The 25,670-nt window shown below is 47.4% G+C and overlaps 9 protein-coding genes across 9 annotated transcripts; 5 read left to right on the top strand and 4 right to left on the bottom strand.

Moving 5' to 3' along the window:
- Positions 1 to 368: 368 nt before the first annotated feature.
- pex4 (putative ubiquitin conjugating enzyme (UbcJ)) lies at positions 369 to 943 on the top strand (the record flags this gene model as incomplete). Its single annotated transcript, XM_022531011.1, has 2 exons — positions 369 to 525; positions 597 to 943. 2 exons carry the CDS (start codon positions 369 to 371, stop codon positions 941 to 943), a joined length of 504 nt encoding a protein of 167 aa, XP_022390980.1.
- A 532-nt stretch (positions 944 to 1,475) lies between these two features.
- Positions 1,476 to 2,564, bottom strand: ABOM_003880 (putative GPI anchored cell wall protein (Dan4); the record flags this gene model as incomplete). The annotated part of the gene is made up of 1 exon (XM_022531010.1): positions 1,476 to 2,564. The coding sequence occupies one exon, from the start codon at positions 2,562 to 2,564 to the stop codon at positions 1,476 to 1,478; it is 1,089 nt and encodes a 362-aa protein (XP_022390979.1).
- A 4,566-nt stretch (positions 2,565 to 7,130) lies between these two features.
- On the bottom strand, positions 7,131 to 7,961 carry ABOM_003879 (YbhB/YbcL family Raf kinase inhibitor-like protein; the record flags this gene model as incomplete). The annotated part of the gene is made up of 3 exons (XM_022531009.1): positions 7,131 to 7,745; positions 7,797 to 7,891; positions 7,949 to 7,961. 3 exons carry the CDS (start codon positions 7,959 to 7,961, stop codon positions 7,131 to 7,133), a joined length of 723 nt encoding a protein of 240 aa, XP_022391038.1.
- Positions 7,962 to 8,922: 961 nt separating this feature from the next.
- Positions 8,923 to 10,136, top strand: ABOM_003878 (elongation of very long chain fatty acids protein; the record flags this gene model as incomplete). Its single annotated transcript, XM_022531008.1, has 2 exons — positions 8,923 to 9,693; positions 9,756 to 10,136. 2 exons carry the CDS (start codon positions 8,923 to 8,925, stop codon positions 10,134 to 10,136), a joined length of 1,152 nt encoding a protein of 383 aa, XP_022391039.1.
- Positions 10,137 to 10,562: 426 nt separating this feature from the next.
- Positions 10,563 to 11,519, bottom strand: ABOM_003877 (uncharacterized protein; the record flags this gene model as incomplete). The annotated part of the gene is made up of 3 exons (XM_022531007.1): positions 10,563 to 10,695; positions 10,747 to 10,873; positions 10,949 to 11,519. The coding sequence occupies 3 exons, from the start codon at positions 11,517 to 11,519 to the stop codon at positions 10,563 to 10,565; spliced, it is 831 nt and encodes a 276-aa protein (XP_022391034.1).
- Positions 11,520 to 12,224: 705 nt separating this feature from the next.
- On the bottom strand, positions 12,225 to 13,176 carry ABOM_003876 (uncharacterized protein; the record flags this gene model as incomplete). Its single annotated transcript, XM_022531006.1, has 3 exons — positions 12,225 to 12,352; positions 12,407 to 12,536; positions 12,589 to 13,176. 3 exons carry the CDS (start codon positions 13,174 to 13,176, stop codon positions 12,225 to 12,227), a joined length of 846 nt encoding a protein of 281 aa, XP_022391035.1.
- Positions 13,177 to 14,599: 1,423 nt separating this feature from the next.
- On the top strand, positions 14,600 to 15,254 carry ABOM_003875 (RTA1 domain-containing protein; the record flags this gene model as incomplete). Its single annotated transcript, XM_022531005.1, has 2 exons — positions 14,600 to 14,624; positions 14,677 to 15,254. The coding sequence occupies 2 exons, from the start codon at positions 14,600 to 14,602 to the stop codon at positions 15,252 to 15,254; spliced, it is 603 nt and encodes a 200-aa protein (XP_022391036.1).
- Positions 15,255 to 15,785: 531 nt separating this feature from the next.
- Positions 15,786 to 21,238, top strand: ABOM_003874 (cholinesterase; the record flags this gene model as incomplete). The annotated part of the gene is made up of 6 exons (XM_022531004.1): positions 15,786 to 15,900; positions 15,953 to 16,225; positions 17,495 to 17,619; positions 17,670 to 17,775; positions 17,829 to 17,875; positions 18,974 to 21,238. 6 exons carry the CDS (start codon positions 15,786 to 15,788, stop codon positions 21,236 to 21,238), a joined length of 2,931 nt encoding a protein of 976 aa, XP_022391037.1.
- Positions 21,239 to 22,631: 1,393 nt separating this feature from the next.
- ABOM_003873 (sterol desaturase family protein) lies at positions 22,632 to 23,375 on the top strand (the record flags this gene model as incomplete). Its single annotated transcript, XM_022531003.1, has 1 exon — positions 22,632 to 23,375. The coding sequence occupies one exon, from the start codon at positions 22,632 to 22,634 to the stop codon at positions 23,373 to 23,375; it is 744 nt and encodes a 247-aa protein (XP_022391030.1).
- Between the last annotated feature and the right edge of the window lie 2,295 nt (positions 23,376 to 25,670).

The raw sequence follows: 25,670 nt of genomic DNA, 5'->3' as shown, positions 1-25,670 counted from the left end.
TATGTAGCTTAAATATGTTGTGACATTCACATGAATCAAGGATCGACGGAATTTTTAGGGGTCGGATAGGCTGGGTCGCCAAGCGCATTCATGCGGAGCGGACGATCGCAGAATTACATGGGGAAGAGAGACCCACGGGCCGGGTGTTAAGCCTCGGCGCAACTCACGTCGCGGTGAGTAACCACTAAGTTTGCCCGTGAGGTTTACTCCCTTGCTTTTTAATCCTCCAAGTACCTGCGGACAACAGCAACGCCAAAGCATATTCAATTAAATCTCACATTCCAGTTACTGCGATTATTCGCATAATAAACAAGCATCTCAGCGCGACAAATTCGCGATCCACATTCCACATAAACCCCCCCCCCCCCATGGCGCCACCCACCACCACGAAACGCCTCCTGCGCGAACTGAAAGACTACACCAATAATCCAAACGAAGCGCTCCTCCACCTCGGCCCCATTGACAGCGATGACCTCCTCCACTGGGAGGCAGTTCTCAAGGGTGTGAAGGGAACACCGTACGAAGGTACCAATTACCCAGCCGGCCCTCCCCGCTTCACCGTTCCAAGAATCTCGACTAATAACCATATAATCCAGGTGGCCTGTGGTCCCTCTCGATAACGATACCCCCAAACTACCCCAACGCACCGCCCACAATCCGCTTCAACACCCGCATCTCCCACCCCAACATCTCCTTCACCACCGGCGAAATCTGCCTGACGCTTCTCACGACGGAACACTGGACTCCCGCGTACACGCTCTCGTCGACCCTGACCGAGATCCAGCAGCTCCTGACGAACCCAGAGCCCGATAGTCCGTTGAACGTGGATGTGGCAGTCTTGTTGCGAGACGGGGATATCCCGGCTTGGGAGAGTATCGTGCGGTATTGGACAGAAGAGGAGAGGTGGCATGGTCACGAGCCTACTTATCTTTCACAGGCTTAGATTTCTTGCATGTTATTTGGTTCAAGCCAATAAGAAAGGGAAATGCGGGTGATAGATGGGGCGGGGCCAGGAGGGGCAGCCAATTCAGTCAAAGTTATTTATCTCTGTCTGTTTAGTTATGTCGACATTACGATCAAGCTTATATATATATATATACACACTACGTACCAGAACAACCATGTCATTTACAAGTTTCAAGAAACACCACTCCAGCATATCTACCAATACCCTCAATTGCTCAATATCTGCAATACAGAACAAAGATCTAAATATGCACACGCTTGACAGAACCACATATAAAGGAGAGACATGTCCACGCTCGTAACACCAAACCCTGACCCCCAACTTCAAAGGAGAGACACATTTCGGAAGGAAGACGCCAAGTATGCAAGGATCGTAAGCCGGCGTCAGAAAGGCGTAAAATACCACCATAACAGAGTCGAATATTTTCAGAAGAGAAAAAGAAAAATAAACGCCATTAATGCAGAACAAACAAACAAGGTCACATTTTCAGGAACATCATGTGTCCCGATTACAGGGCCATGGCGACGACAGCAGCACCACCGACCATGACGAGGAGTTCGCGGGTGAGACCGGTGGTCGGGGCTGCGTTATCGGTTTGCAGGCCCGGGGCGGCGCTGGTGGGGGTGGCGATGTCGGTTTCGGTGGGGTGCACGACGGTGATGGAGGTGATGGTGCTTCGCTCGCCGTTGGGGAGCGTGGTGGTGCTCTTGAAGGTGGAGGTGAAGGGGGTTGTGTTCTTGGTTGTTTGTTCGGTGGTTGTGGGCTCCGGGGCGGATGTGGTGGTTTGCATGGTGGTTGGGCCCCTGGTGGTGGTGGACTCCGAGGTCGTGGTCTGCTCCGAAGTGGTCTGCTCTGAGGTGGTCTTTTCGCTGGTGGTCTTTTCGCTGGTGGTCTGGTCGGTGGTGGTGGTGGGTTGGTTGGTGGTGGTGGGTTTCTCGGTGGTCTTCTCGGAGGTGGTCTTGTCCGAGGTAGTTGGCTTCTCGGAGGTGGTGGGTTTCTCAGTAGTGGTGGGCTTTTCGGTAGTCTTCTCCGAGGTCGTGGGGGAAGCTGTTGGCTTCTCGGTAGTGGTAGGTTCCGTAGTGGTTGGTTCAGCGGTGGTCTTCTGAGTCGGCGTGGCCGTGGTAGGCTCCGCTGAGGTGGTTGGTTCCGCCTGGGAAGTCGACGAGTCAGACGAGGAAGTAGAAGAAGCCTCTGTAGTAGAAGGAGAGGAAGGAGAGGGAGCTTCAGTGGTGTGGGAGGAGGGAGCTTCCGTGGTGGAAGAGGGAGCTTCAGTGTTGGAAGGAGAGGATGGTACTACAGTGGCTGAGGGCTCGACTGCGGAAGAGCTGTTCTGCCTCTTCAGGTTCAGACGGGCGGCGAGCGAACTATCCTCGGCACTAAGAGCGTCCACAGCTTCTTCGTCGCGGCGGAAGACGCCATGACGGAACTTCTCGAACAAGTGAAGAGCCTTGTGGATGTCGATGTTCTCGAGATCGCTGTAGAAATCGGACTTGTCGGACACCGTGTTGGCCTCGGACACCACCTGCTCCGGAGTGCCGGTCGCGATCGCAGAGGATGCGATTAAAGAGAAGACGGTAAGCTTCAAAAGACGATTCATGGTGACTGTTGAGGTCGGATGAAGTTGTATACAGATGAGTCGGGTGATTCTTGAGAGAAGCTGATTGGTAGCTTGGCGGGTGGACTGATAGGCAGCAAAGACGACAAGTTTCTTCTTATCAATTGGAAAACGGTCGGGAACCCCTTGTCGAGTCGGTGGAGGCCACAAGAAAAGCAAATATGACCAAAGAGGTGAATTAAGAACAATGGGAGGGAGAGAAAACCGGATGTGGAGGAAAAAGGGAAAAAGAGGAAAGGGTTGGACTTAACAGCGAACAAGGGCTTTTTGAGGTTTCAGGCCTGATAATGGAACCTCAGTCAGCCTTCCAAGTTCGTTAGTTCGTCGGCTTCGGATCCGCCAGAAACTTGGAAACTAAAAATGCAAGACAAGAAAAAAATTTTTTTTCTTTCTTGTTCAATTCAAGGAACAGGTAATGTAACGAATCACATTGACAGGAACGGTGGATCTCCCTCGTGGAAAACCACTCAGATTAGACCTTAGAAGAATCAAGACACTAGAAATAGCAGTTCAATACCGACTAGAAGGAAACTACGAAGGAACTAGTATAGTTAAATCGTTGAAGTGGTACCCATGGTCGGGGTGCACTAAATTCAGCAGCAAGTGGCAATGCACCGGTGCGACTTGGCTTCTCTTAAGTATTTGTTTGTACTAATGTATGTAAGGTATGTACTCTTATCGGGCAGATAAATTCTCCTCCACGTCTCCTCCAGCGGGCGACGTCAGCACTAAGCCCAGTTATGCATGGAGACGCATACCAGTGATGTTGAGAAAAAGCGATAGGTGGTGTGCGGTAAGGCAATGCTCTGCAAGTCCATATAAATAGCTATCAGATGCGAGGTGAAAGTCAATCATGATTCGTCCTTGCATGTCTCAGAGTTCAAGACCACCCGGGAAAAATCCAAATAAAAAATCAAAACAAAAAAAAGAATACGGTACGGAGAGAGACAAAAAGGGCCGAGATCCTATCGAAGACTGAGACGAGCGAAGAAAAAAAACACTAATCCGTCTATGATGACACCACTGTGAGATCAGAAGACGAGAGTTCCCCCACTTGGCTTCAGGTTAACCGGTACAGAGTGAGACTTCAATCGCTACCAAAAACTCCCCACAACGAAAGTACCCAGAAGTACTCGAGTCTCTACACAGTACTAGTAGTACCTCGACAACATCGCCGATCGTCTCGTATTTGGTAGGATTATTATTCTTGAGAAAGGGGAACGTGTCGATCACAGGAGATCGCTTCCCCCATCTCGTAAGCCACTATTGACAACACCATTGAATCGTCATTCGCACCGGTTCCTTCTTCCACCTGGACAACTTCAACAACTCCCCCCCTGGTTCCTGTCACGACCTCGGTTGACGAAAACTCAGTGAAGGTTACATCCTTTCATGGTCAATTGGGTCCTCAACAGGTACAATGGGGACACAACCACCGGACCAGAATCTCAATTGGGAATTGAGTCGAAAACAATTCCTAGGTTAATCTCTCCGCATTCGGACAAGCGCCGTTCTGATTTTAGCTCCGACCGAACCGGGTGCCGGATCTGCCTTCAAGGTTCCGGAACTAGCCTGTGGCTGTGCTGCCCTTCCCATTGGTCGCCTGGCTGCCTTAGGCCGGGCGTAGTTGCCAATCTCTGTCGTCACGTGATATGTGGTTGCTAACTCATTTGTAGTGGAGAGCGAAGCGCTCTGCTATTAACTACTACGTACTACTAGTAGTAACTAGTTAGTTAACTATCTTTACTTAATTAATAACTAACTATTGAGGGCACTGACACTTGAATCGAGATGATTACATACCTTTAACAAGGAGTTCGGATTAAAATCAAATATGCAAATGCATGGAACTTAATCTGGTCAGTTAGGCCCAATTAAAGTTAGCTATGTTGGGTACATTACTAGTATATCTCGGACATTATTAGATGTCTTGGAACAGAAGTGTGAGGCTGCGTCGCTGCGGTTAGGAAGCAGAACCAATCGAACTCTCGTAAAGGTTGTCTGGGTAGTCTCCACTGTCGGGTTTGTTGAGCTTATACGAGGTTGACAGAACTCGTTACTCAATTTACATCGATCTCGACCTATCATAATCACTGGTTGCGGATGGTCCATGAGTTTGCCTGGCGGTGAGGATTGTCATAACAACTTGGCCTTCTCACAAAAGGAATAGATCATCACTATGCCTCTTTTGGGCACTCGTGAGCCGAGACAAGACTGAGTCGTCGGTTGAGAGTTTCACCTGCTTGCTGTCTCAGGAAAGACCCAGGAGGCAAGAGTGCTCATGAAACTGAGTCCCTGCGACACCGTTCTACAATTCATCAATGCTTCGTGTCTCCTGAGTATCTCTATTGCTTCGACTATCAGTAATATGAGGGATCTGAACGCGCGCCACCTAAACACAGGGCTCTTCAAGCCTCAGACTCTTTTGGGGAGGATTTTGTCATTACTAGTCAAGTTAACGTACCGATAACCCTGACAAGTAACGGCTGCCCCTCCACCCCGACTCTTGTGGAAATGAAATACGACCGTCAGAAGAACACAGACCCAGTGCCTGATGAATATATTATCTTAGTTCTTACGAACTATCTATGTGGAGTGCAGCTGAGTGAGACTATCTTCTTAGATGTTTTTTATCCAGTTTAATATATTGGGACTAGAAAACATGATTATGGGAATTTTCGGTCTAAAGAGTGAACACAAATTTGGAAGACTCGGTGCGTGAGCAGATACGCCAAGCCTTTAAGCTTTTCCTGCCTGTAAGTTTCCACCTTCTTTCATTGGGATGTATATTTGACTCTGTTGTCCAGCGATTAAGTTGACTCGGGAATTCGACCGGCGCACCCGGCGATAGAGCATGTCTTCTGGGACGCAGCAGCGAACAGCGTGCGTAATAATCCCTATCAATAATGAAATCAAGCATTCTTTAAGCATGCCTTATGACGAACCCTATCAAATTCATTAATAGCTGTATCACCAGCTTTAGAGAGAGTGGACCTGCGCGGGCAGAAGACATGTGGCGGGATATTAAATGGAGTCTTTGGGACATGGCAAAGTCTTATGGCCGGAATAAGAACAGGAACCCCATCAGGACAAGAACAAGTGGACGAACACTGGGATCCTGTGGTAGAGGCCCGTCTTTTGCTTCCACATCTTGATAAGTTTCAAATTGATTCGTTACTATTGGTATTTAATGAATGTATCCGAGTCGTTCGACTCGTCCTGATGCAAAACCAAGCCACAGTGCGCCTCCCAGCCAGAGTGAACTACGAGCTGAATTTTGATTTGATACTCTCCAACGAGCCATCCACGCCTTTGTGCCCGAAGCATGAAGCATCGCCAGTATCGCCATGGAATTTGAGGACAGTCCCTACGCAAGATTATTAATTATCCATGCACACAGTTCATGATAAGACACAGCGTAGCTGTACTCACTCAGATCAATGCTGCCTTTAAACGATGGACAATCGCAGTCTAGTATATAACCCGCCCCCTTTGGCCTAGATACCGCGCACGCCCCGCCCTCTTCCTCGCACTTGCTCAGGGCTTTCCCACTGTACATCAAATATATCAGCATCTCAGATTCACCTGGCCAGGACGACGCCACGTACTTATCCTCAGCGATCAGCTCCTTCTTGGAGGTATCTACACCGAAACACTGGTCCAGGTCCAGACCGCTAGTCTTCTAGAACCAAACGCTTTCTCGACTATAGAATCTCACCTCGAGCCTAAGGCCATCCAAAGGCTGTTGTATGTCCCAGTATGAAGTGGAGTTTAGTGATGGTAGCAGTTGTGGAACTGCTTCCACTGCTGCGATACAGCTGAAAGCGAGAAGAGAGAGGGTGTAAGAGGCCTTCATTTGGCGCGATATAAAGATTCCGTAGTCTTGTTAGTTTGCAGTTCAGTGGAAGTTAACGAAAGAGAAATCCTGGCCATATTTATACATTGTCTCCCTTCATCGACTTTCTTCCCAAAATTGGGGTAGTGAGCGGAGGGGATGAAATCTCAGAACTATATTGCTGTACCCTGTTGCCCTGTCCTTTGTTACCTCGCAAGTAAAAGCTGGTCGGGCATACTAAGTAACCTTAAATGAAGTGAGGTCACGTCGTCGTTGGAAGAAGGAATACCGTTTCTCTAGTAGGTACATAGCTAAAATGATACCGACCAACATCTTCATCCCGGGCGAGTCTATCAACGTATACCTTTCCGATCACTTTCCGCCAAACACTTTGCGGATAGATAACATGGCCACCTTCTGACAGACTTCGGCTACAAGTTTGTCTTGTCAATACAGAGTCTTTCTGTGGATCTAATGAAATTCTAATTCCAGGAAGAGATCTCTTGTATGATACGTGACGGCGATCTTTCAAATTAAGCATCCGCTCATTCTATTTGTACAAGTCTGACGACCTTGCAATTATTTCAGAATTGTCAAAAGGGATCGCTAATCGGCGCTAATTGATACATACATTGACTTCCCCTTGAGTAGTGCATACTACACAAGCAAATCATAAAGCGTTACGCCAACATCTGCTGTTCATACATTCCCTGTCAAGTCCTCTCGACAATTCCATACCACTCGCCCCATCCGATAACTTTGCCTTCGATCTGACGGGAAATCTCAGCGAAAGTCGCCATAGGGCTGAGTTTGCTTTGATCGATAGTATGGTTAAGCGCGATGAGCTCAAAGAAATATCGATGAGGGCCCTTGCCTCGAGCTGGTTGCGGCGCCAGATAGACCCCTCCTCCGCTGTTTGCTCCATATTTGAACCCACCGCGGAGACGATAAGGATCGTTCCTGGAGTCTGCTTCAACGAAATCGGAACGGTGTAGACCGATGAACACCGGTGGAATTCCATAGTAGAGCCCGTGGATAACTGGTGCGGCCAGGGGTTCGTCGGGGTCTTCGCACACCAGAACGTATTCCTGGGTGTCTGCCGTGGTGATGGGCCACCTCAGCTCTGGGAAGTATCCGCTACCATCGTATGCGTGTGCAATATCCATGCGTGAACCTGAAGCGCCGATTTCTGGGCATTCAATGAAGAATGTTGGGTAGGGATAAGCGGCGAATGCTGGACCTCTTGTGAAGAGTTTGTCTTCGTGCCCTTTGGCTCCGGTCAGGAGCAGGGAAAGAAAACAGCCGATGCCGTATTGGATGTAATGCATCTGAATAAGTTTAGATTCCTGTCCACTTACGATGGGAAGTGTCTGGCTTACCTTAACAGATAGAGAGTATGGTGCTACTTTATCTGAAAGTTGGAGATGGTCGGGGAGAGTTGGAAGATGATGCTGCGAGTGGTTCGTGAGAGACTCTAGGGTTAATCAAGGTGGTTAACCTGCGGCAAGAGTTCTTCAGGGAAGGTCCTAACTTGCCATAGCCATTTTGACTATAAGCCTCGAGAGGCTGCAGTTTCCTCTTTCGCAGTGCGATGGTTTCAACCCAGGTACTACTAGTAGTAGGTAGTAGTAATAGAAGTGTAATATATCTTGATCAATTTACAAGGAATGTCATTGGTCCTTTCCTTTGGTTTGTAGTACTCTTTTGAAGCTACAACTGCTTCCAGACAATGTAGACATGCCGTAATAGTAGCACTCGCTAGACGCTTGAAGCAGAAAATTGCTTTCGCGCAATTATTTTGCGGGGATGTATCCCCTCGGAGACTACGTATATGGGGGAAATACGGAGGAATACCTTTCCTGTGGCCTGTCCGAGTTACTCCGTGGCACTTTTTGCATGTCCATATATGTACATACATCTTTCTTCGGTATCATCACACGAACGCTGCCCTACATGCCCGTCCTTTGACAGGTACAGTGGTCCACCCTAGATGCCGGGCAAACCTTACGGTTATCGGTTAGGAATTCAATCGATGCTTTAAGATGTTCTTTTTTAACGCAGGGGGTTCGACCCGATATCCCCACCCCGAACCCGGCCGGGCCGAGTACAGGTAGGTCAAAACCAGCCCACACAACTCGAGTTGATCATGCTTCAAGGTTATATGGTTGGCATTCCTTTTCGGAAAAAGATCTGTACTGCTTACACATTCCATGCAAGGTTGCATTTTTCAGCTATGACCAAATATTACCAGACAGTCTCAGGCAGGGAAGATCGACATTCTATTATCTCTTCGCCCACATAGCCTTCGACCATTGACAAGTACTATGCTGAATAACTTATATTAAAACATCTGCAGGATGGCGATTGTCTTGGGACGAAGTTGGTGCTATATCTCGTTGAAGCTCCCATCCCCCAGCTCTCGAGACGCTCAAGTGCAGGTGTATTCTTTGGTCCTCTGGGGCTCTCACTTCTTTTTAACTTCTTTCTTACCACCTTCTCTTTGACATGGCGCATTCAATGTTTCCCATGTACTTTGGGCTACCTGATCCTCATATTTTCAACCTTCCTTCCGATTCCCATCCCCTACCTAGCAGCCCTGCGTCGCGGTCCGAACTGTCATGGGATAGGCCGATCAACATAAACCCGGCTCTGTTCTATCGTACACTCGATGTGAGACTACCTCTGCTTATCGCCATCCTCTACGCATTAATCGTCTGTACCTTCAATCATATCAATAAAAAGCGACAGAACCGTCCATGGCCCCTTAGCCGTAGTCCGCTATTTAATCAGTTTGTGCTTGTCCATAACGTGGGTCTGGTGCTCTTCTCTGCATGGATGGCCCTGGCCACTTATCAAACAATCAAATCGACCCTAACGAATCAACGGAGTAACCCACCTCTCGCATCTGCTATACACGTACTTTGCAAATTCGACAGGAAGGAAGAATTGGGTTATTTTGTCCAAGGAAGGCTATCGGAAGCACCACATTCGCAGCTGGGTCTAAATGACCACAGTTTTAACATTACCCATCCTGAAATATTGCAGTTTGATTCCTTGTGGGATCGCGGCATTGATTATTACATGTGGATGTTCTATATGTCAAAGTTCTATGAGGTTGTCGATACAATTCTTCTCCTTCTGAAAGGAAAGAAGAGTTCCTTTTTGCAAACTTATCACCATGCAGGTGTCATGTTATGCACATGGGCAGGTGTGAGATACGTGTCTCCACCGGGTCTTGTCGGCCTTCTCTTGAACTCAGTGATCCACACAATCATGGTAAGCGACAAGCAATCCCAGGTTGCTATCTCGAGGATCCGCTAATCTGTACTCAAAACCAGTACTTCTACTACACCCTTGCCACACTCAAGGTTGCAGTACCTGGCTTTCTCAAGCGCATCCTTACTGGGATGCAAATCGCTCAGTTCATCCTCGGATCGATTTTCGCGTGGTCCTACATCTTTATTTCCTACGATGCGTCTATCTGGCCCCCCTTGGGTTCGATAGATAACAAACGCGAAGAAACCCATGGAAATGAGAGTCAGACGAACGTATCCCTTGGCCCAGACAATTCCCAACTGGTTCCCTGTTTGGACAACAGCGGGCAAGTGTTTGCATTGCTCTTGACCACACTCTATCTTATACCGTTGACTTTCCTCTTTCTTCGGTTTTTCGTCAGGTCATACCTGTCAGGACCGAAGCGAAAGTTGGCGAAGAATTAGGCACGATAGGCTGAGTGTGAGTTGCGAGCGTTCAAAGCTTTTCTCTGTGGAGAACTCCGTGAGTCCGCCTCGTAAACGGGATTAGTTTGGGATGCTCAGAGGCAGTGGAGGAAACTGCTTGCTCCAGATGGACTACAACCACAAACAGATAAAAGACCTGGGTTGGAGGCTGTATACAGTAGAAAGCTGGTTTCTTTGTACTATATGAAAGACAAATGTCAATTAACCGGAACTATTATGGCAATTAGCTACATATACAACTTTGATTGATATCTTCATCCCCCAGATTAGCCATGGCTAATACCTCCTAGCACAGGGGCTGTGCTTTTAAGGTGTCAATATAACCCCGCATGCAGGGGCTATTAAGCCACCTTGTAAGGAAGATATCCATACAAAAAGACGCTAAACCAACCATCTGTGTAGCAATCATAGTCGGATCTTATTGAGCACTGCTACCTGTTCTTCATACACAGCGTAGATACGCCGACACTTATTCGATTTAGTGTAGGTGAACAAAACCTGAAGCGCACAGATACCGATCGAAGCGGCAACAGGCAACCTGTTCCGATTTGCATATGTGAGGCAAAAGATCGATATGACTTCGACTAACGTTACCGAGACATTTACACAGAAAGCGTAGTAGTAAAGGTTCCGCATCTTCACATCCCCATGCGCAAAGCATCGTCTGAGTATAAGCGTCAGGTGCGATGTGAACCCCGGCATGCCCGAGAACAGAACTACCAGTATGTCAATACATGGCCCATGTACAAGTAAGTCGGGTGTTGTTTTTCAAGTAGGTATTGTTGACTTACCCCAGAACATGCCGATTTCGGACATCTTTCCCAGATACCGCAATTCTTGTGCCCGTTCTACTGGTGCGTTCACAATGAGGAAAACGAGACCCTGCACTGCAAGGAGCACTCCCATGTGGTGGACCACGTAGATGAGCCGTAGACTCGTGTCGTAAATCAGGTCCAGTAGACTGACTGCAACAACTATGTAGCCGGCGAAGGTTGATGTCTCCCAGAGAGTCACTGGCCAGGCGTCGTAGTAGAGATCAGTCCATTCCTTGCCGCCTATCGTGACCTGCGCAATGGACGATGATACGCAGACCAACAGCAGACCTTTCAGTACTACATTCACATGGTGGAAGCAAAACCTTTGCTGTTCCCGAGCGGGGAGCGCCCCATACATCGGACCGTACAGAGAGTGAAGTGCGCGGGAATCAAGCATGACGCGGTTCAAGGCTGCGCCGAACAGCAGAATACCCGAAAGAGAGATGCCATCGTAAGTGTTTATTCGCGTTGCAGCCAGACATTCTTGATGCAAGGTCGGATGCTGCAAAATAAAAGTCTTGCAGGCTGCGTTATATAGCCTTTCCATTGGGTGTGTATAGCGTCCTCTGTAAAGGTTAAGATAACAAGGTAGGACGATTCCCTGGGAGACGAGCACAAGAGGAACCGGTGCAAATGAAAGAATTTTGTTCAAGCATGCCACACAGCTGGGAAAGCCCAATTTAAGTCTTAGCTAGCATCATCTTGGCGATGTGAGGTATCCATAATCTCGTAAATAGCTAATTCCATTCCCAACACAGACCATAGCCGACTACGCAACGCGGCCAGACTCATCAATATTTACAAACAGTGTGCAAATATCTCCTGCGTGCAGGGCGCCATGATACCAAAGGTCATTGAGCGGATGGGCGCTTCTATGGAGCCTATTTCAGAAATCATGATGGATGATCAGCACTGTCGCTATCCAATCCATGCTAAGCATGATAGTAGTTCATATTTGAGGCATTTAACACGTATATAATGCATTCCTCTACAAGGCATGTGCTCTCCACCCCTGCACAGCGCACAGGCTTTTCTAACTATGTTCCCTCCTCTCCTACACCTTCCTTTCCTGATCTGAAAATCTGCTTGCTCTTTCATTATTTACTTCCCCTATCAAAGGGTCAAACGTGTTAAACACCAGAGCTTGGCTGGAAATGTTTCCTCGAATCCTGTTGCCCACAGATATGGACCTCAAGACGAATCGGGGTGCGTGCCATTTGTGAGGAAACGCACACAAACACAGTCAGCAGTCTCAATCCAAGCTCTGATTGTATCCAAGCCTGTCTGAGTGCATTCCTGGCAACGATGAATATTCGTATTTTTCATCACCTCCGTCAGGATACAAATGATCCTTGATGCGATGGATGATGGTGGTAAGAACTACAGCTGTCAGCATTGCGTGTATAACAGAAATGAGCGAATTAGTAGTCCCACAGGAGAAGTATACAAGGCCACATGTGTATAGAATGGCCACGTATGGGGAAGCCATAAATCCAGCTTCTTCAATTGCTTGACACAAATCCCTCGACGATCCAAATGCTACGAAGCTAAGTACCACAGCCACCTAGAAGCTGTCAGAGACATATTCAGAGACCCAAGCCAAGGCGATATAATACCAGCGGAGTTATATAACGCAGATTGCTGTGGACATCTGTTGAAACATTGGCGCAATGGGGTACAACCAAGATTTCGACGATCCTGAAAGCCGCCGCAGTCACCATAGTATACCCGAGGGTCTCGTGGACTTTCTTGACCAGCATAGCCTCTTGTTGATGAGATGTGAACAATAGCCCAAGAACCACAACGGTAAGTGCCGGGATAATTGTTCTCTTGGTATGATGTCCTTTTCTTGTGCTCATCATGATGCTGGTTAGTGATCCACAAAGCACCAATATTGCATACGATGAATGCTCTAATCGCGTAAGAAAGAAATGCCAGTCCTCGTCTGCATGGTACCCGATTATCAGGACCGCAATCATTACCAGGCTGCACACAAGAAGTAATACAGAATCATAATAGTCTGGTGTTCTGTTAGTCAGACGGGGCCACAGCCCAGCAGCGGAGGAGAGCAGTAGGATTCCTTCGCTCATCACGAGCAGCAGGAGAACCGCATGCGAGAGGGTATTGTAGTAGTGCTCACGAATCCCAACGGATTCCAGGGCGCCAGCTGTTATGTGGTACCACCCCAGGGTAAATAGCCCCATGGTTGCAATACTGTAAGCATGTCCCCAATATTCTGCGACATACTCGGTGTGAGCGTTTTGTTTTCGATGGATATATAATCCCAGTGATTGTCGCATGAGCAAAAGAATGGTCAATCCGATCTGGGGGATTCTATACGTGTGATATCCACTGCCGCCACAGATCCAGAGCCCAACAAGCGCTACACAGACCGCTAGGGGTTCCGCAGTTGTGGCCCATTTTGATTGAGTTATCTGCTAGACGTTAGATATGCCGATCTTAAAAAAGCATTATATGGTTTTATATCACCAAGCAACTTACTCTGAGAGCAAAACCTGAGGGGATCAAGAATGCAAAAGCTAGTATCTGCAAAGAGATGGACACCACGACCAAAGCGGACTTGAGAAAACACTCTGTGTTAGCGGAGGGCAGGCGTGACAATTAGGAAGTACATACCATAGTGAATACGATGCCTTTACAGACGTTTGCTCCGGCAAAGATGAGGGTGCAGTCACTGAGATAAACTTGGAGTATCAGTACCCGTCTACGATTAGGGACCTCTGGCTGAGTCAAGCAACTGTTCAAATGGAGTGAGGGAAACCTGTTTTCTATCTGCAAGAAAGCTTTTTTTGGGTGCTTGGTGCGTTTTTGTGATATATCAGAGCTCACCTTAAATACTAATATACTTCGTCCAGGGGCCAACAGGTCCACCAATATATTCACGCTTTTGTTTTGGATCCACATAAAAGAAACGACTGATTAGTAGCGTTTGCGGGTATGCGAGCTACTCCGAGGTCCATTTATCTTCTACAAAACATGATCTATAGGGTGTTCCCACTTTGTTATGCCGGGGCATTTACTACCACCGCTCTTGGTCATAGCCTTGGGCGATTGGACAAATCCATTTCCTAGAAGATCAATACGCGTCTTTGTTTTCGTCATGGAATATTTCAGATAGTCATTCCGGAATGCTGACGGTGAATTCTAAATATGCGTCTAGCTAGAGCCCCAAGCATAAAGTACTACCCAAGTCATTGATCTTGTCTTTGTGATCAAATTCGGGTTCCAACAAGCATTTACTTTGCCTCCATAAGTATGCCAACCTCTTGGAATGGCCAGCCCTTGGCTTGTCATCCAGTTATTGACGGTGTACGAACTCTGTATGGATACCAGCCTTCTTTGGCCGCTGGAGTATTCTTTTCGATCATCTTCAACATCTTGATAATATTGCACATTTTCCAATGTATTCACAGACAGATCTGGTGGTGTATGGTCTTCGCCATTGGCTGTTTAGGTGCGCAAACACATTTCCACCGATCTCTTGAACCCCGTTTCAATATAGAACGTCGTTCGGGCTAATCCATCTATTACCATATAGTGGAGGTCCTGGGATGGTCTGCTAGAATATGGTCAGCCAAATGCCCATACAGCAAGTCTGCATTTCTTATGCAGCTCTCTACCTTGATCATAGGTCAGGACGACACTACGGAGTTCAACCAGCAGCTGAGCTAACCAACGTCCAGCCCCAACCTTTTTCTCAGCCGGCATTTACCTACTCCTAGGGTATATCATCCGACTCTTCGGGCAGAAGTCTTCCTACTTCCGGTCGGGTTGCTACTTCTGGTTTTTCAGTGCCTGCGATCTCGTTTCCCTCGCAGTCCAAGCTGTTGGGGGCGGTCTCGCTTCCGCCGCACTCAATGCTCACCGAGATATGGCCGATGGGACACATATTATGATTGCCGGTATTGCATTTCAGTTGGCCTCGACACTGGCATTCACCGGCTGTATGGTAGACTATGTCTTTAGAACCATCTATCCCCAGAAAGGTACGATCCCAAAGGGTGTTTTGTTTCTGTTTGCTGGCATGGTGCTTAGTGTTCTGTGTATCTGTATTCGAAGTATCTACCGGCTGGCTGAGCTGTCTCAAGGATGGTCGAGTTATCTCATCACACATGAGAAATATTTCATCATATTAGACGCAGTAATGATGGCTATAGCAGTGGGGATCTTTGTCATCTTTCACCCTAGTGTGATGATCTCGGCAGTTGATTCACGGGCGAGGAGTCCCTATCGGGAGCTGGCGCCGATCATTGTCACATAATACACAGCGCATATGATACATCTCAAAAACAAGGGGTTGCTTTGTGGTCATATTGACAGTGAATCTATGCAGTATTGAACAAAAAATATGGTGCATACTCCGGGGTATCTCGGGGTGCATCTCAAATGCAAGCCCCTTGCTTTGTACTGTCGATATTCCCTTACAGCACTCGTGGTCGATATCAGGAATAATCAGCAGAAGAAGGGATAAGTAAATGAATAGGACAAAATAAAAAAGTAGAAATAAAATTAAATAGTTTTAGTAGAGTCTACGACAGAGAGTGTGCCTGCGGCTTCCATGACTGGTTTGCCCTCACAAATGGAATGAACAGTGGGAGCCTGCGGAATAATTGTGCAGTATATGCAGTAATTTGAAATTCAAGACATTCTTAACCATCTCCTAGCATAATATCTGGATCATGTTACGCGGAAATCGGAACCCATCCGGGGCAGCCCTCTCTCACAAAATAGTTTGGGTAAATGCCAGAACACCACTCCAACTTGCCATCGAAAACCCGCGAGGCAAGGCGCAATGTCTGGTGAAATGGCCCTTCAACAACGGGGTAGTTCCGTATCCTTTGACGATAACATTGAGACCACTAGACTCAGCCGGTTACAGCTGTTAGTGGTTGCTGGCATATACATCGGTAAGCTTACTCCTCATCCCCATGAAGACTCGTCAAATGACAAGCCACATAGGTGTTCTCCTGGCAAGCGCGGGGGACACGTTGATTGTTGCCGTTTACAATTCTATCGGCTCGGATTTTCATGATCTCTCAGAAGGAGCATGGCTGCTCGTGTCGTATAGTCTAGGCTCTTGTGTTTCCTCTCCTGCCGTAAGTAGCTTCCGAGCAACTTATCTTTTGCTTTCGTTCCGAATTAACACGATCACCGCGGACCAGTTCGGAGCGCTCAATGACCTTTATGGAAAGAAGACAACGCTGTTATGGACATATTTCCTCTTCGCCGCTGGTAACATCTTGTGGTTTGTTCAGTTGCTGATACCAATTTACCCTCACCACGTTCACCAGCTGACTCCCGTTTCTTTACTTTCTTATATGTCACAGCGGAGCTAGCACCTCAATGCCTCAGCTAGTATCAGCAAGAGTATTGGTTGGACTTACCAGCGCGGGAATCATTTCCTCATCGTCCGCCTCTGTCGCCGGTGCGAATTTCACAAGCTTGAAAGGCCCTACTGCTAATATTGGAAAGGGCTCCTCCCATCCTATAAGGCTACTTGGCTTCGAAGTTATGCCGATATAGCCAATACAATCGGGCGCAGCGTAGGAGCTGCAGTTGGATTTTTCTTCACAAAAACAATCGGATGGAGATGGTTAAGTAACTCGAGGCATCCTTCAGAGGTTATAGTTAGTCCTAACTGTTATCCAATCATATAGGTGCTTCTATAGTAACGTGCCATTGATCCTATTCTGTGCTCTCATTGCCGCATACCAGATTCCACCTGATTCGCCCAAGTCTTCTCAGAGCATGGACCATAGTCTCCTTTCTGGAGTCCGACGTATTGACTGGCCTGGTATACTTAGCCTCGCAGGCACAATAGTGCAACTAATTCTCTTTATCCAGACTCTTCAGCCTGGCCAATTCCAGCAAGCCCGTCTGTTGTACATAGCGGGGGCTGGGTCTATTTTCTCTATGGCACTCTTTATTTGGATAGAGGCATGCTGGGTGTCTCACCCACTACTCCCTCTTGTCTCCATGAAAAAGGCGTTTGGAAGATACTGTCTTTCACAATTCTTGATATTGGCTGGCCGAACCGGGGTAAGTAGATTTATTCTTCGTAATGTATCTGTTTATGGCCGACTATAACATTCACGATTAGCTCCTCACCAGTGTAGTTCCTTACTTTGCTCGAACTGATATTGGAAGTGATACAACAACCCTCCTAGCAGGTGGCATGTTACTTGTTGGCCTACCTGTCGGAGGGCTTTTAGCAAATCAAGTAGTCAGACGGTGAGCCGCGTCATAACCCCATCGATACTCCCCCTAGCTTACAGTGCTCATCTCGGTTAAGAACACGCCGTTATAAACGCTTAGGGATCATTGCAATGGTTCTACTTGTCTTAACCTATTTCTCCGTCTTCCTGCGGTGGCGGAAGGGTATCCAAATTTGGGAAATCGTATTTCTGTTCCCCTCAGGTCTAGCAGCGGGAATGCTACTTGCTACTCAGTTCATTGGCATGGCCGCAGAGCTAACAGAAGATAATCTAATACAATGTACAGGCACGTACTACTTGTTCCAACAGCTGGGTAGAATTCTAGGCCCTGCCATAGGTTTCGCTTTGATCCAAGGACATTTCAAGGCAAGATTGAACTGGAAGCTACGGGCTCTACCCAATGCCTCAGAGGTACGTCTCCTTCAGTTCTGAGCTATATCAGAGTTCTAAAGAGTTACCAGCTGGTTCATAATATCCTCAACGACGACAACTTCGCCCATACATTGCCAGCCCCCGTGCAGCGTCTTGTCCGTGAATGCTATTTGTATGGGTTTCAATTTGCTGCCCGTAAGTGCCATTATTGAGCCTGAGTGATGGAAGATCTTGACATTGTAGCGCAGTGTTTCCGATAATCAGTACTATTGCGGCGCTGCCTATTCTTATGCTGGTAAGAGAGGTCGATTTAGTCTAAGGGATGGGGCCCGGGCTTCATAATTCTTCTTCGACCAGGGCTCGTGCCGTAATTGGCCCACAGCCGCTCTCGGGGCCTGAATGCGACTCCACCAAGCGATGTATAGATCATGATATCCATCAACATTCTGCAACAATGGCCGTCGATAGTGGTTTGAGGTGCATAATACGTCCAGCTAATAGCTCTAATCAGACGGCTGTCTTTCGTTGATCATCCGAGGTGCATCACGTAGTTTAAAGTTGACCTTATTGGATTAAAAAAGTATTTTAAGGAAAGAAGCTCAAAATTTAGGAGTAGGTTGTGGGGCTTAGAAGGATCATAACTTAACAACTCAGATTCTTTTGCTAAAATTCTTACTGACTAACCGTTTACTTTCTCCTGCAAGCCTCATCACCCCTACCTCAGCTGAAGGAGACCAGCCACCAGGTCCAGAAAGAAATCTCAACATGGCCCCGCGGCAGTCCCCCTCCTGCGCGTGTAGGCCCGGGCCACTGGGTAGATATGACACCCGCGATAACTCACCAAAGGAGAAGAGAATCGACAGTCTGGTTAATCAGATGGGATATTCTTTCACTAGACAGCCCTGATCAATTGCCTCCCTTGTTGTCTCTGAACATATGCGGTTAATGGAATTGGTCAATCCGAGACTGTAATTTCGGGGTTCAAGATAACGTTGTTTCAGTGAACGTTGTATGCCGCTAACTATATGCCGCTGCAATGTAATGTTTTGCGTCGTCTGGTGTATTCCTTTGCCTCTATCTTAGCATAGCTTAGCTATTCCTCCATTTGACCCGAGGCTCTTGCGTATAAAAAATCTAGTATACATTCATAACCGAGATAGGCCTTTCGGGTGCGCGTGTGGTGTATGCTAACCCTACCACTTGTGCTCTAGGGGCCTTTGTGGGGACGGGGGTTAAGGGCAATACTGGTAATAACAGCCTTGAATTGCCTTGAAGGGCCCCGTAAAATATCAAATACTTAGCATTTTTAAGCAAAAATGGTTGCCAAGCTCTTCGAGCCTAGGGGTGGCCAAGCAATGACCCTAGCCCCTAGAACTCACCTCTTATATCGCAGACCATTGAGTCTCTTCCTATATTCTCGTTGAATTCATCGGTATATTACCTTCAGACGGTCCTGAAGATGTACTTTCAGCCTCTTGCCATCCCTTCGTTGTTTGGCTTGTTTGCTATTGCGCGTAGTGAAGCTCCTAAGGCTCCTCCCACAATCAACTCACTAGGCGCACTACAGGCCTTAAAGTACAATTACCTGGACCCCTGGAACAATGGAGCAGCGGCAGTCTTGGCTTATGAGCCTCGGAGCAGCGCAGAGGCGTGGGCAAAATGCGATGCCATTGGAGAAAGCCTCTATCCCTTCCAGGATACAACTGAACTCAATCGCACCGAATTGGGCTACGAACTTGACTATCTCGTCCATAATCAGGATCTGCAACCACACTATGCACTCTGGATAGGTTCCTCGAGCACCCCTGGGCAAGCCTGCATGGCATATTCTCAAAAACAAAAGGCTGTCATCCCGCTGCCTTGCGACACAAAGCTCCCGACACTGTGTACCTCCAGTGCTCCCCCGACTAATGACAAACACAAAGAACCCGTGAAGTCTTCTCGGATTTCTATGTCATTTGATGGCTATAATATCACTGGTTATCGTGATGCTCGATCCTTTAGGTTCTTGGGAATACCTTTTGCCGATCCCCCGGTCAATGAGTTGCGGTTCGCGCCTCCGCAACCATATACTGGACAGAAAGAGATCGACGCAACGAAACTACCAGCCTCCTGTATTCAATCCCAATCAAGCTTTGGGACGCTTGAAAACAGTTTTATCTCAGAAAATTGCCTTTACCTGAATGTTTATACCCCCGTGCTACCAGCCCAGCTTGCTAAGAGTGTTGCGCACAGACCTGTTGCGGTTTACTTCTACGGGGGCGGATTCACTAAAGGTAGTACGTCTATGATTGACTATGACGGTGGTAACTTCGCCAGTCGTAATGATATTGTGGTTGTTACTGTCAATTACCGTGTCGGAGCCCTGGGCTGGCTTACAACAAAGAATCTCACCACTGGAAGCTACGGTACTCAGGACCAGATCTTGGCTCTAAAATGGGTTCAGCAGTATATAACAACATTCGGCGGGGACCCTTCACGAGTTACTATATTTGGCCAGTCTGCTGGCGGCCAAAGTGTAATTGCAATGTTGTCTTCAAGTGCTGCCAGTGGCCTCTTCTCTGCTGCAGTTGTGCAGTCAGCTGCCCTGGACATACCCTGGTATTCGCGCCAGGTTTACACAGAGATCATCACCCCAAGGATTGCGAAGGTTGTTGGGTGTGATATTGCTGATGAGCTTGTCATGCTGTCCTGTCTTCGCTCTATCCCTGCAGCTAAATACCTCGACAACTCCACCGAATTCGTGCACGCGTTAGACGAGATTGCAGAGGCAGTAGGGAATGATTATCTGCACACAAAAAAGCTCCAGGTTTCTAGCTCGCCATTCATGCCTATCATTGATGACCGTGGTTCGGGCGTCATTGATGACCAATTCCATACCTTGCTTGCGACGAATCGTCTCCCCAACGCTGTCCCCATTATGTTAACGACAATGACCGATGAAGCCGCCCTCTACGTGGATCGCTATGTTCCTCACATTCCTTTAATCGGTAGTAGCAACATTGGCCTGGATATATTTTTCAACGCTGTCTATCCTTCCAGCCTGGCAACGTCTCTTATCAACTCACGCGTTTTCCCTATTAACTACAGCGACCGAGACAGCCTCCGAAACACCGGTGCCGACGCTCTTACCCACTCGAAATGGTTCTGTCCTCAGGCCTATCTACTTCACCACGGTGCCCGTACCGTACTCCCCCATCTCTATACTGTCCAGATTCAGCACGGGCACGTTCAAACCACTGTTGACGTCCCGAAAGTCTGCTCTCCCAATGACAACTACAACGCCACATGTCATACGGCTGATGTCCTACCTATCTGGGGTACCTTGAACGCAAAGACCCAGAATGTTAACCCATATTATGGCCTTAGGGACATCACCCACTCTCAGATGCTCAATGATATCTTCAGCTCATTCTTCCGTACCCATAACCCAAATCCCGATCCCGAGCTTCTCAAGATTCGTGGCCCAGCCTACTCTTCCACTTTGGATATTTTTGGCCTCTCTGGATATCATATCCCCGAGTATCAGACTGACGATCCAAGCTTATGCTTACTCGGAATGCCGCCAAGCCATATTCAGAACCCGGCCAAATCTGATAAATGCGACGTGTTTACTAATTACGGATATCCATTCCAGCATACGGAGTACAGCAGTTAGAATCTACTAGCACATGGCTGTCATATGGTGGGCGCTGATTTGGTGTGATAGTGGTCGTTGATCATCCATTGCTGGTTGAATAAAGGTAGATTGAGCATTCTTGTACGTCAATTGTGGCGTGGACGCCTTCCTATAGTGTGATGATGTCAAAAGATGATCCTTTCGTCCACCGCAGAATAGTAGCGTAAGTCATATGACACTTCCTTTCGATGTTCTTGCACCATAGAAGTGTTGTATTGCTACTCAACCACTTCTCCTCTGAGTGTGTGATGTATGAATTTCTTTATTCACCGGTGATTTAGTAAACACTTGATGTGGTCAGTTGATCGAGAAAGCATTAGGGATATAGATTTACAATCTTGTCCTAGATATCAACATACATCAGGCCTAGCCTGAAGAGAATATTCCTTTTTATGTAAGTGTTCCAGCTGGTGACTTCTTCGGTTCCCACCACATCCGAGTCCAAGCCCAGTGGCTCCGGAGCCGACAAATTTTCATGAGACATGTCCTCCATGTCCTTGGATATCCTTCCACCGTCTACGGAACAATAATCCATAGCCCTTGAGCTAGACATGCATTCCTCCATTTCAAAATGGTGCATCATAACGGTCTTCATCTCTTGTTTTGCCGGGCATTTTCGGCCTTTGGCACGGCGGTCTACAATACTTAACCGGCTACTCTATCAGTTTCTTCGAGCGGTGGGAGGCGGCCAATTGAACAGGATGAACCCTGGATCTTCCTGCATCCGTTCCCTGGGTATAAAAAATGCTAAGTGTCTACCTTGGTTTTGACTTCATGTATGACTGCATAACCCACAACTTCTCTGCAGTTCAGTTCCATAACGTTACGAATTGAATCCTCTCAAATCTATACTACTCCTTACTTGGCGGAACACTGAAGCTGTCGGATGATAGAAACTCATGGCAACCAAGGTACGCAGTGTACTGTATCTGGATCAATTTACCAGGAATGCCATTGGGTCTTCCATTTCCTACAGTTCGTTGGAACTCTAATTGTTACCAGAAAACGTGGAAGTGGCATAATAGCTTTGTTAGCTAGACGCTTGGACCAGTGTTAGTTATATCCATTAGTCAAGTTCTGTCCAATGCAACACTAATTTAGCGAGTGGTTCGACCTAACCCGAGACTGCCCGTTAGCTGCTCGGCTTTTGCGGGGTGACAGGACATATGAACCAAAGTCTACGCTATACGAACCATATAAATGCCGAGGTCCCTTATACCAACTCCACCTCAACCATATGATGTTACATCAACACCCAATGCCACTTGTATAAAGCCCAAGAACCATGTTGTATACCAAAGAACCACTCTCTACTATCCACCTAATTCCATCTATGAGTGATCACAACACCACCTCGGCATCCCAACCCACCATGCCAAAATTAGAGCCCCTGTGGGCCACTATCGTGACAAGCTACAGGCCCTCAACCATAGAATTCACAGGCACCCTGCTAATCCAAATCCTCACCTTCTGGCTCCCCTCGCTAATCTACCTGGCCCTGCCCACCCTCTTCCCCAACTGGTCAAGCCGCCACAAAATCCAACCGGCCCCAAAACAGCCCACGAAGAAAGAAATCCACTACTGCCTCAAGATAGTCCTCCGCAACCAGCTCCTCACCACAACCCTGCACCTCCTCCAACTCAAGCTGCTCAACAACAACTCCTCTTCTTACACCCTCACGCCCACCTTCCCCACCCTCCCCATCCTGGCCCGCGACTTCCTCCTCAGCCTCCTCGCCCGCGAAGCCCTCTTCTACTACGCCCACCGCTTCCTCCACCGGCCCTTCTTCTACGTCCGCATCCACAAGCAGCACCACAAGTTCACCGCCCCCATCGCCCTCGCCGCCCAGTTCGCCCACCCCATCGAACAGATCTTCGCCAACGCCCTGCCCATCTCCCTGCCGCCGCAGCTGCTGCGCAGCCATATATTAACCTTTTGGGTCTTCCTGGGGTATGAGCTGTTTGTCACCGCGACGGTGCATAGCGGGTTTGATTTCTTTGGGGGCAAGGCTAAAATGCATGATCTGCACCATGAGAAGTTCAACTTGAATTACGGGAGTTTGGGGTTGTTGGATTGGGTGCATGGCACTGATCGGTTGGAGAAGAGGAGGGATTGATTCATTGATATTCATTGCAAGTGATTGGGCTGGGGAGATGTTGGTGGTTGGTTTGTGTATATGTGTAGGTTGGATGGTTCCGGTTTGTATATATATATATGTACATTGTATGACTCGTGGTTTGTATATTCTGGATGGTGGAGGTGGGGAATAATTGTATTAAGGTAGTGATGACGATATGAATACAATATCTGTGCGAGGGAGGACATATTACTAGTATGTTGGTAGTAGTTAAGCTGGATATGGAGATCCGTTTGTGCTTTGATACCCTGATAATTATATATCAGCGCAGTCTGGCGAGAGGGAAGGGTTTCGACAGGAACGCGGTTGGAGGTACAGCATAGATAGAAAACAGTAGAGACATTGATGATTGAAGATAAAATAGAATAGAATAGTTATTTCAAAATGCTTAAGCATTCGGATTTCGAAAGAAAAATCTATAGAGAGAATAGTTAGTAGGGAAAATCTTGATGTTCCGGTCCGGGAAGGGATCCGATTCTCCTTGGTATATACACTCTGTAAGACCGGTTCTATCACCCACCCGAATCGAGTTATAAGAATGGGTCTTCTTTGCTTTTGGAGAGAAGGCTTGGGAGTAGTGTTAGATTATTGAGTGTGAAAACAAAAAGAGGAAATATAATGAATGATAACTAAATGATGGATAACAAGAATATTGCCAAGTACTACTTGGGTAAAAAAAAAGAATTGACTCCGATACGGGGAATCGAACCCCGAGCTGCCGCGGAACTTGCTTTCATTTAATGAAAGGCGGCGATGTTAGCCGTTACACCATATCGGATGTTGTTGAAAATATCATCTCTCTTTACATTATATAACGCAACAAAATAGTAACAAACCCAATGATCCCTGCTTCTCTCAATAACATCCCAGCCCGTAATTCTCCAACCTAGTCAAAAGTCCAGACCGGCGCCCACTACGGATCTAGAATTCCGCTTCCGGTCGCGCAAATTTCCAAGCCGCGATTCTGGATCCAGGGTCACGGAGCTTTGTTTCTTGAAAACAATAGATTATGTAGGATGAGCACTTTCCACAAGTCTTGTCTACGGGGAACGGAGCTATTGTGATCATCGATGTGATGGAGTCGTGTTTCTTCTTTATCTCTTGTTGTTTCTAGTCAAAGGCTTGTTTTGATAGTCCAACTGCTGAGTGGATGGATAGGGGGCCTGGTTTATATATCATGGTTGGGGGCCAAACAGCTTATCTTCTTTTTGCGGAAACTTGCATGCTTTGTACGTTGTAATCTTCAAACTTATCCGGTTTGTTCTCATTACTTCATCATAATGTGAAATCTGAAAAAATCGAGCAAGATGAAACATACCTGACGCTCCGGAACTCTGGAACGGTTTTGTCTGTGTGTGCCTGGGGACCTCCATGTCGGGTAAAGTTCCGCATTGGTGATTGAGGAAAGTGGCTCGAGAAACGCCGACGGAACCGGATTCGCCACTGCGGGCGGTCCCTGGCCATGGACCATGGGCGGGACCTATTTTTGGCGAGGTCATAAACAACCCAATCTATTGGAGCGATAATGTGGGTGATTAATTAGGATCATGGTCATGGCTTTTGATCAAGCAATTTGGGCTCGTTTACGGAGGAGACGGTCTGGTGATGCTTGATTGCCAAAGTATTTATGAGCGCTAGAGATCTGGACTCGGACGCTTATCGTCTGGTCAGAGATAATTCTTCTGCCTGTCTTCCGTGCAATGAATGTGCTGGCATGTCTCAGTTGAAACCACATGCAAACTCAATGTACTGTCGACTATTAATAGTCGGAGGGGGAAGTGCGGTAATCTGACGCCACAAAATATGCCATGACAAAGCCATCCATTCTCTGTCATTGAGGGGAGTGGCAGGTTGGAATGCGATGACGGATGGGTTGATTTAACATGGGATATACTACGAGTATAATGTCCAAGGGCATGAGGAGAGGGGACCAGCCCCTATCTGCCCCCGTTCAGGTCAGCATGGTGTGACAATCCTCGGGTCCATTGAAGGGATCTTCAAGGTCGCAAACCTGGGATGGAAGGTGATAATGTCTATCCTATTGAGACTTGAGAGAATTGACTCGCTCATCCCGCGCGGGAGAGTTTAGTCACTGGACGAAGACCGAAAATTGTACTATGTAGTCCGTAGGAGTTGGGCGATTGAATCTTTTTTTTTTTTTTTTTTTTCTAAAAAAGAAAAGAGAAAAATGAAAACGAAGAAAAAGTAAATTAATGTCACTATTGATTTTCTTGTGTACCAGCGTAAACAAATCATAGATCACAATGCAGTTTG

Source organism: Aspergillus bombycis, assembly GCF_001792695.1.
Source record: "Aspergillus bombycis strain NRRL26010 chromosome Unknown contig00024, whole genome shotgun sequence".
NCBI classification, from domain to species: Eukaryota; Fungi; Ascomycota; class Eurotiomycetes; order Eurotiales; family Aspergillaceae; genus Aspergillus; species Aspergillus bombycis.
This window is presented reverse-complemented; position numbering and strand designations above follow the sequence as displayed.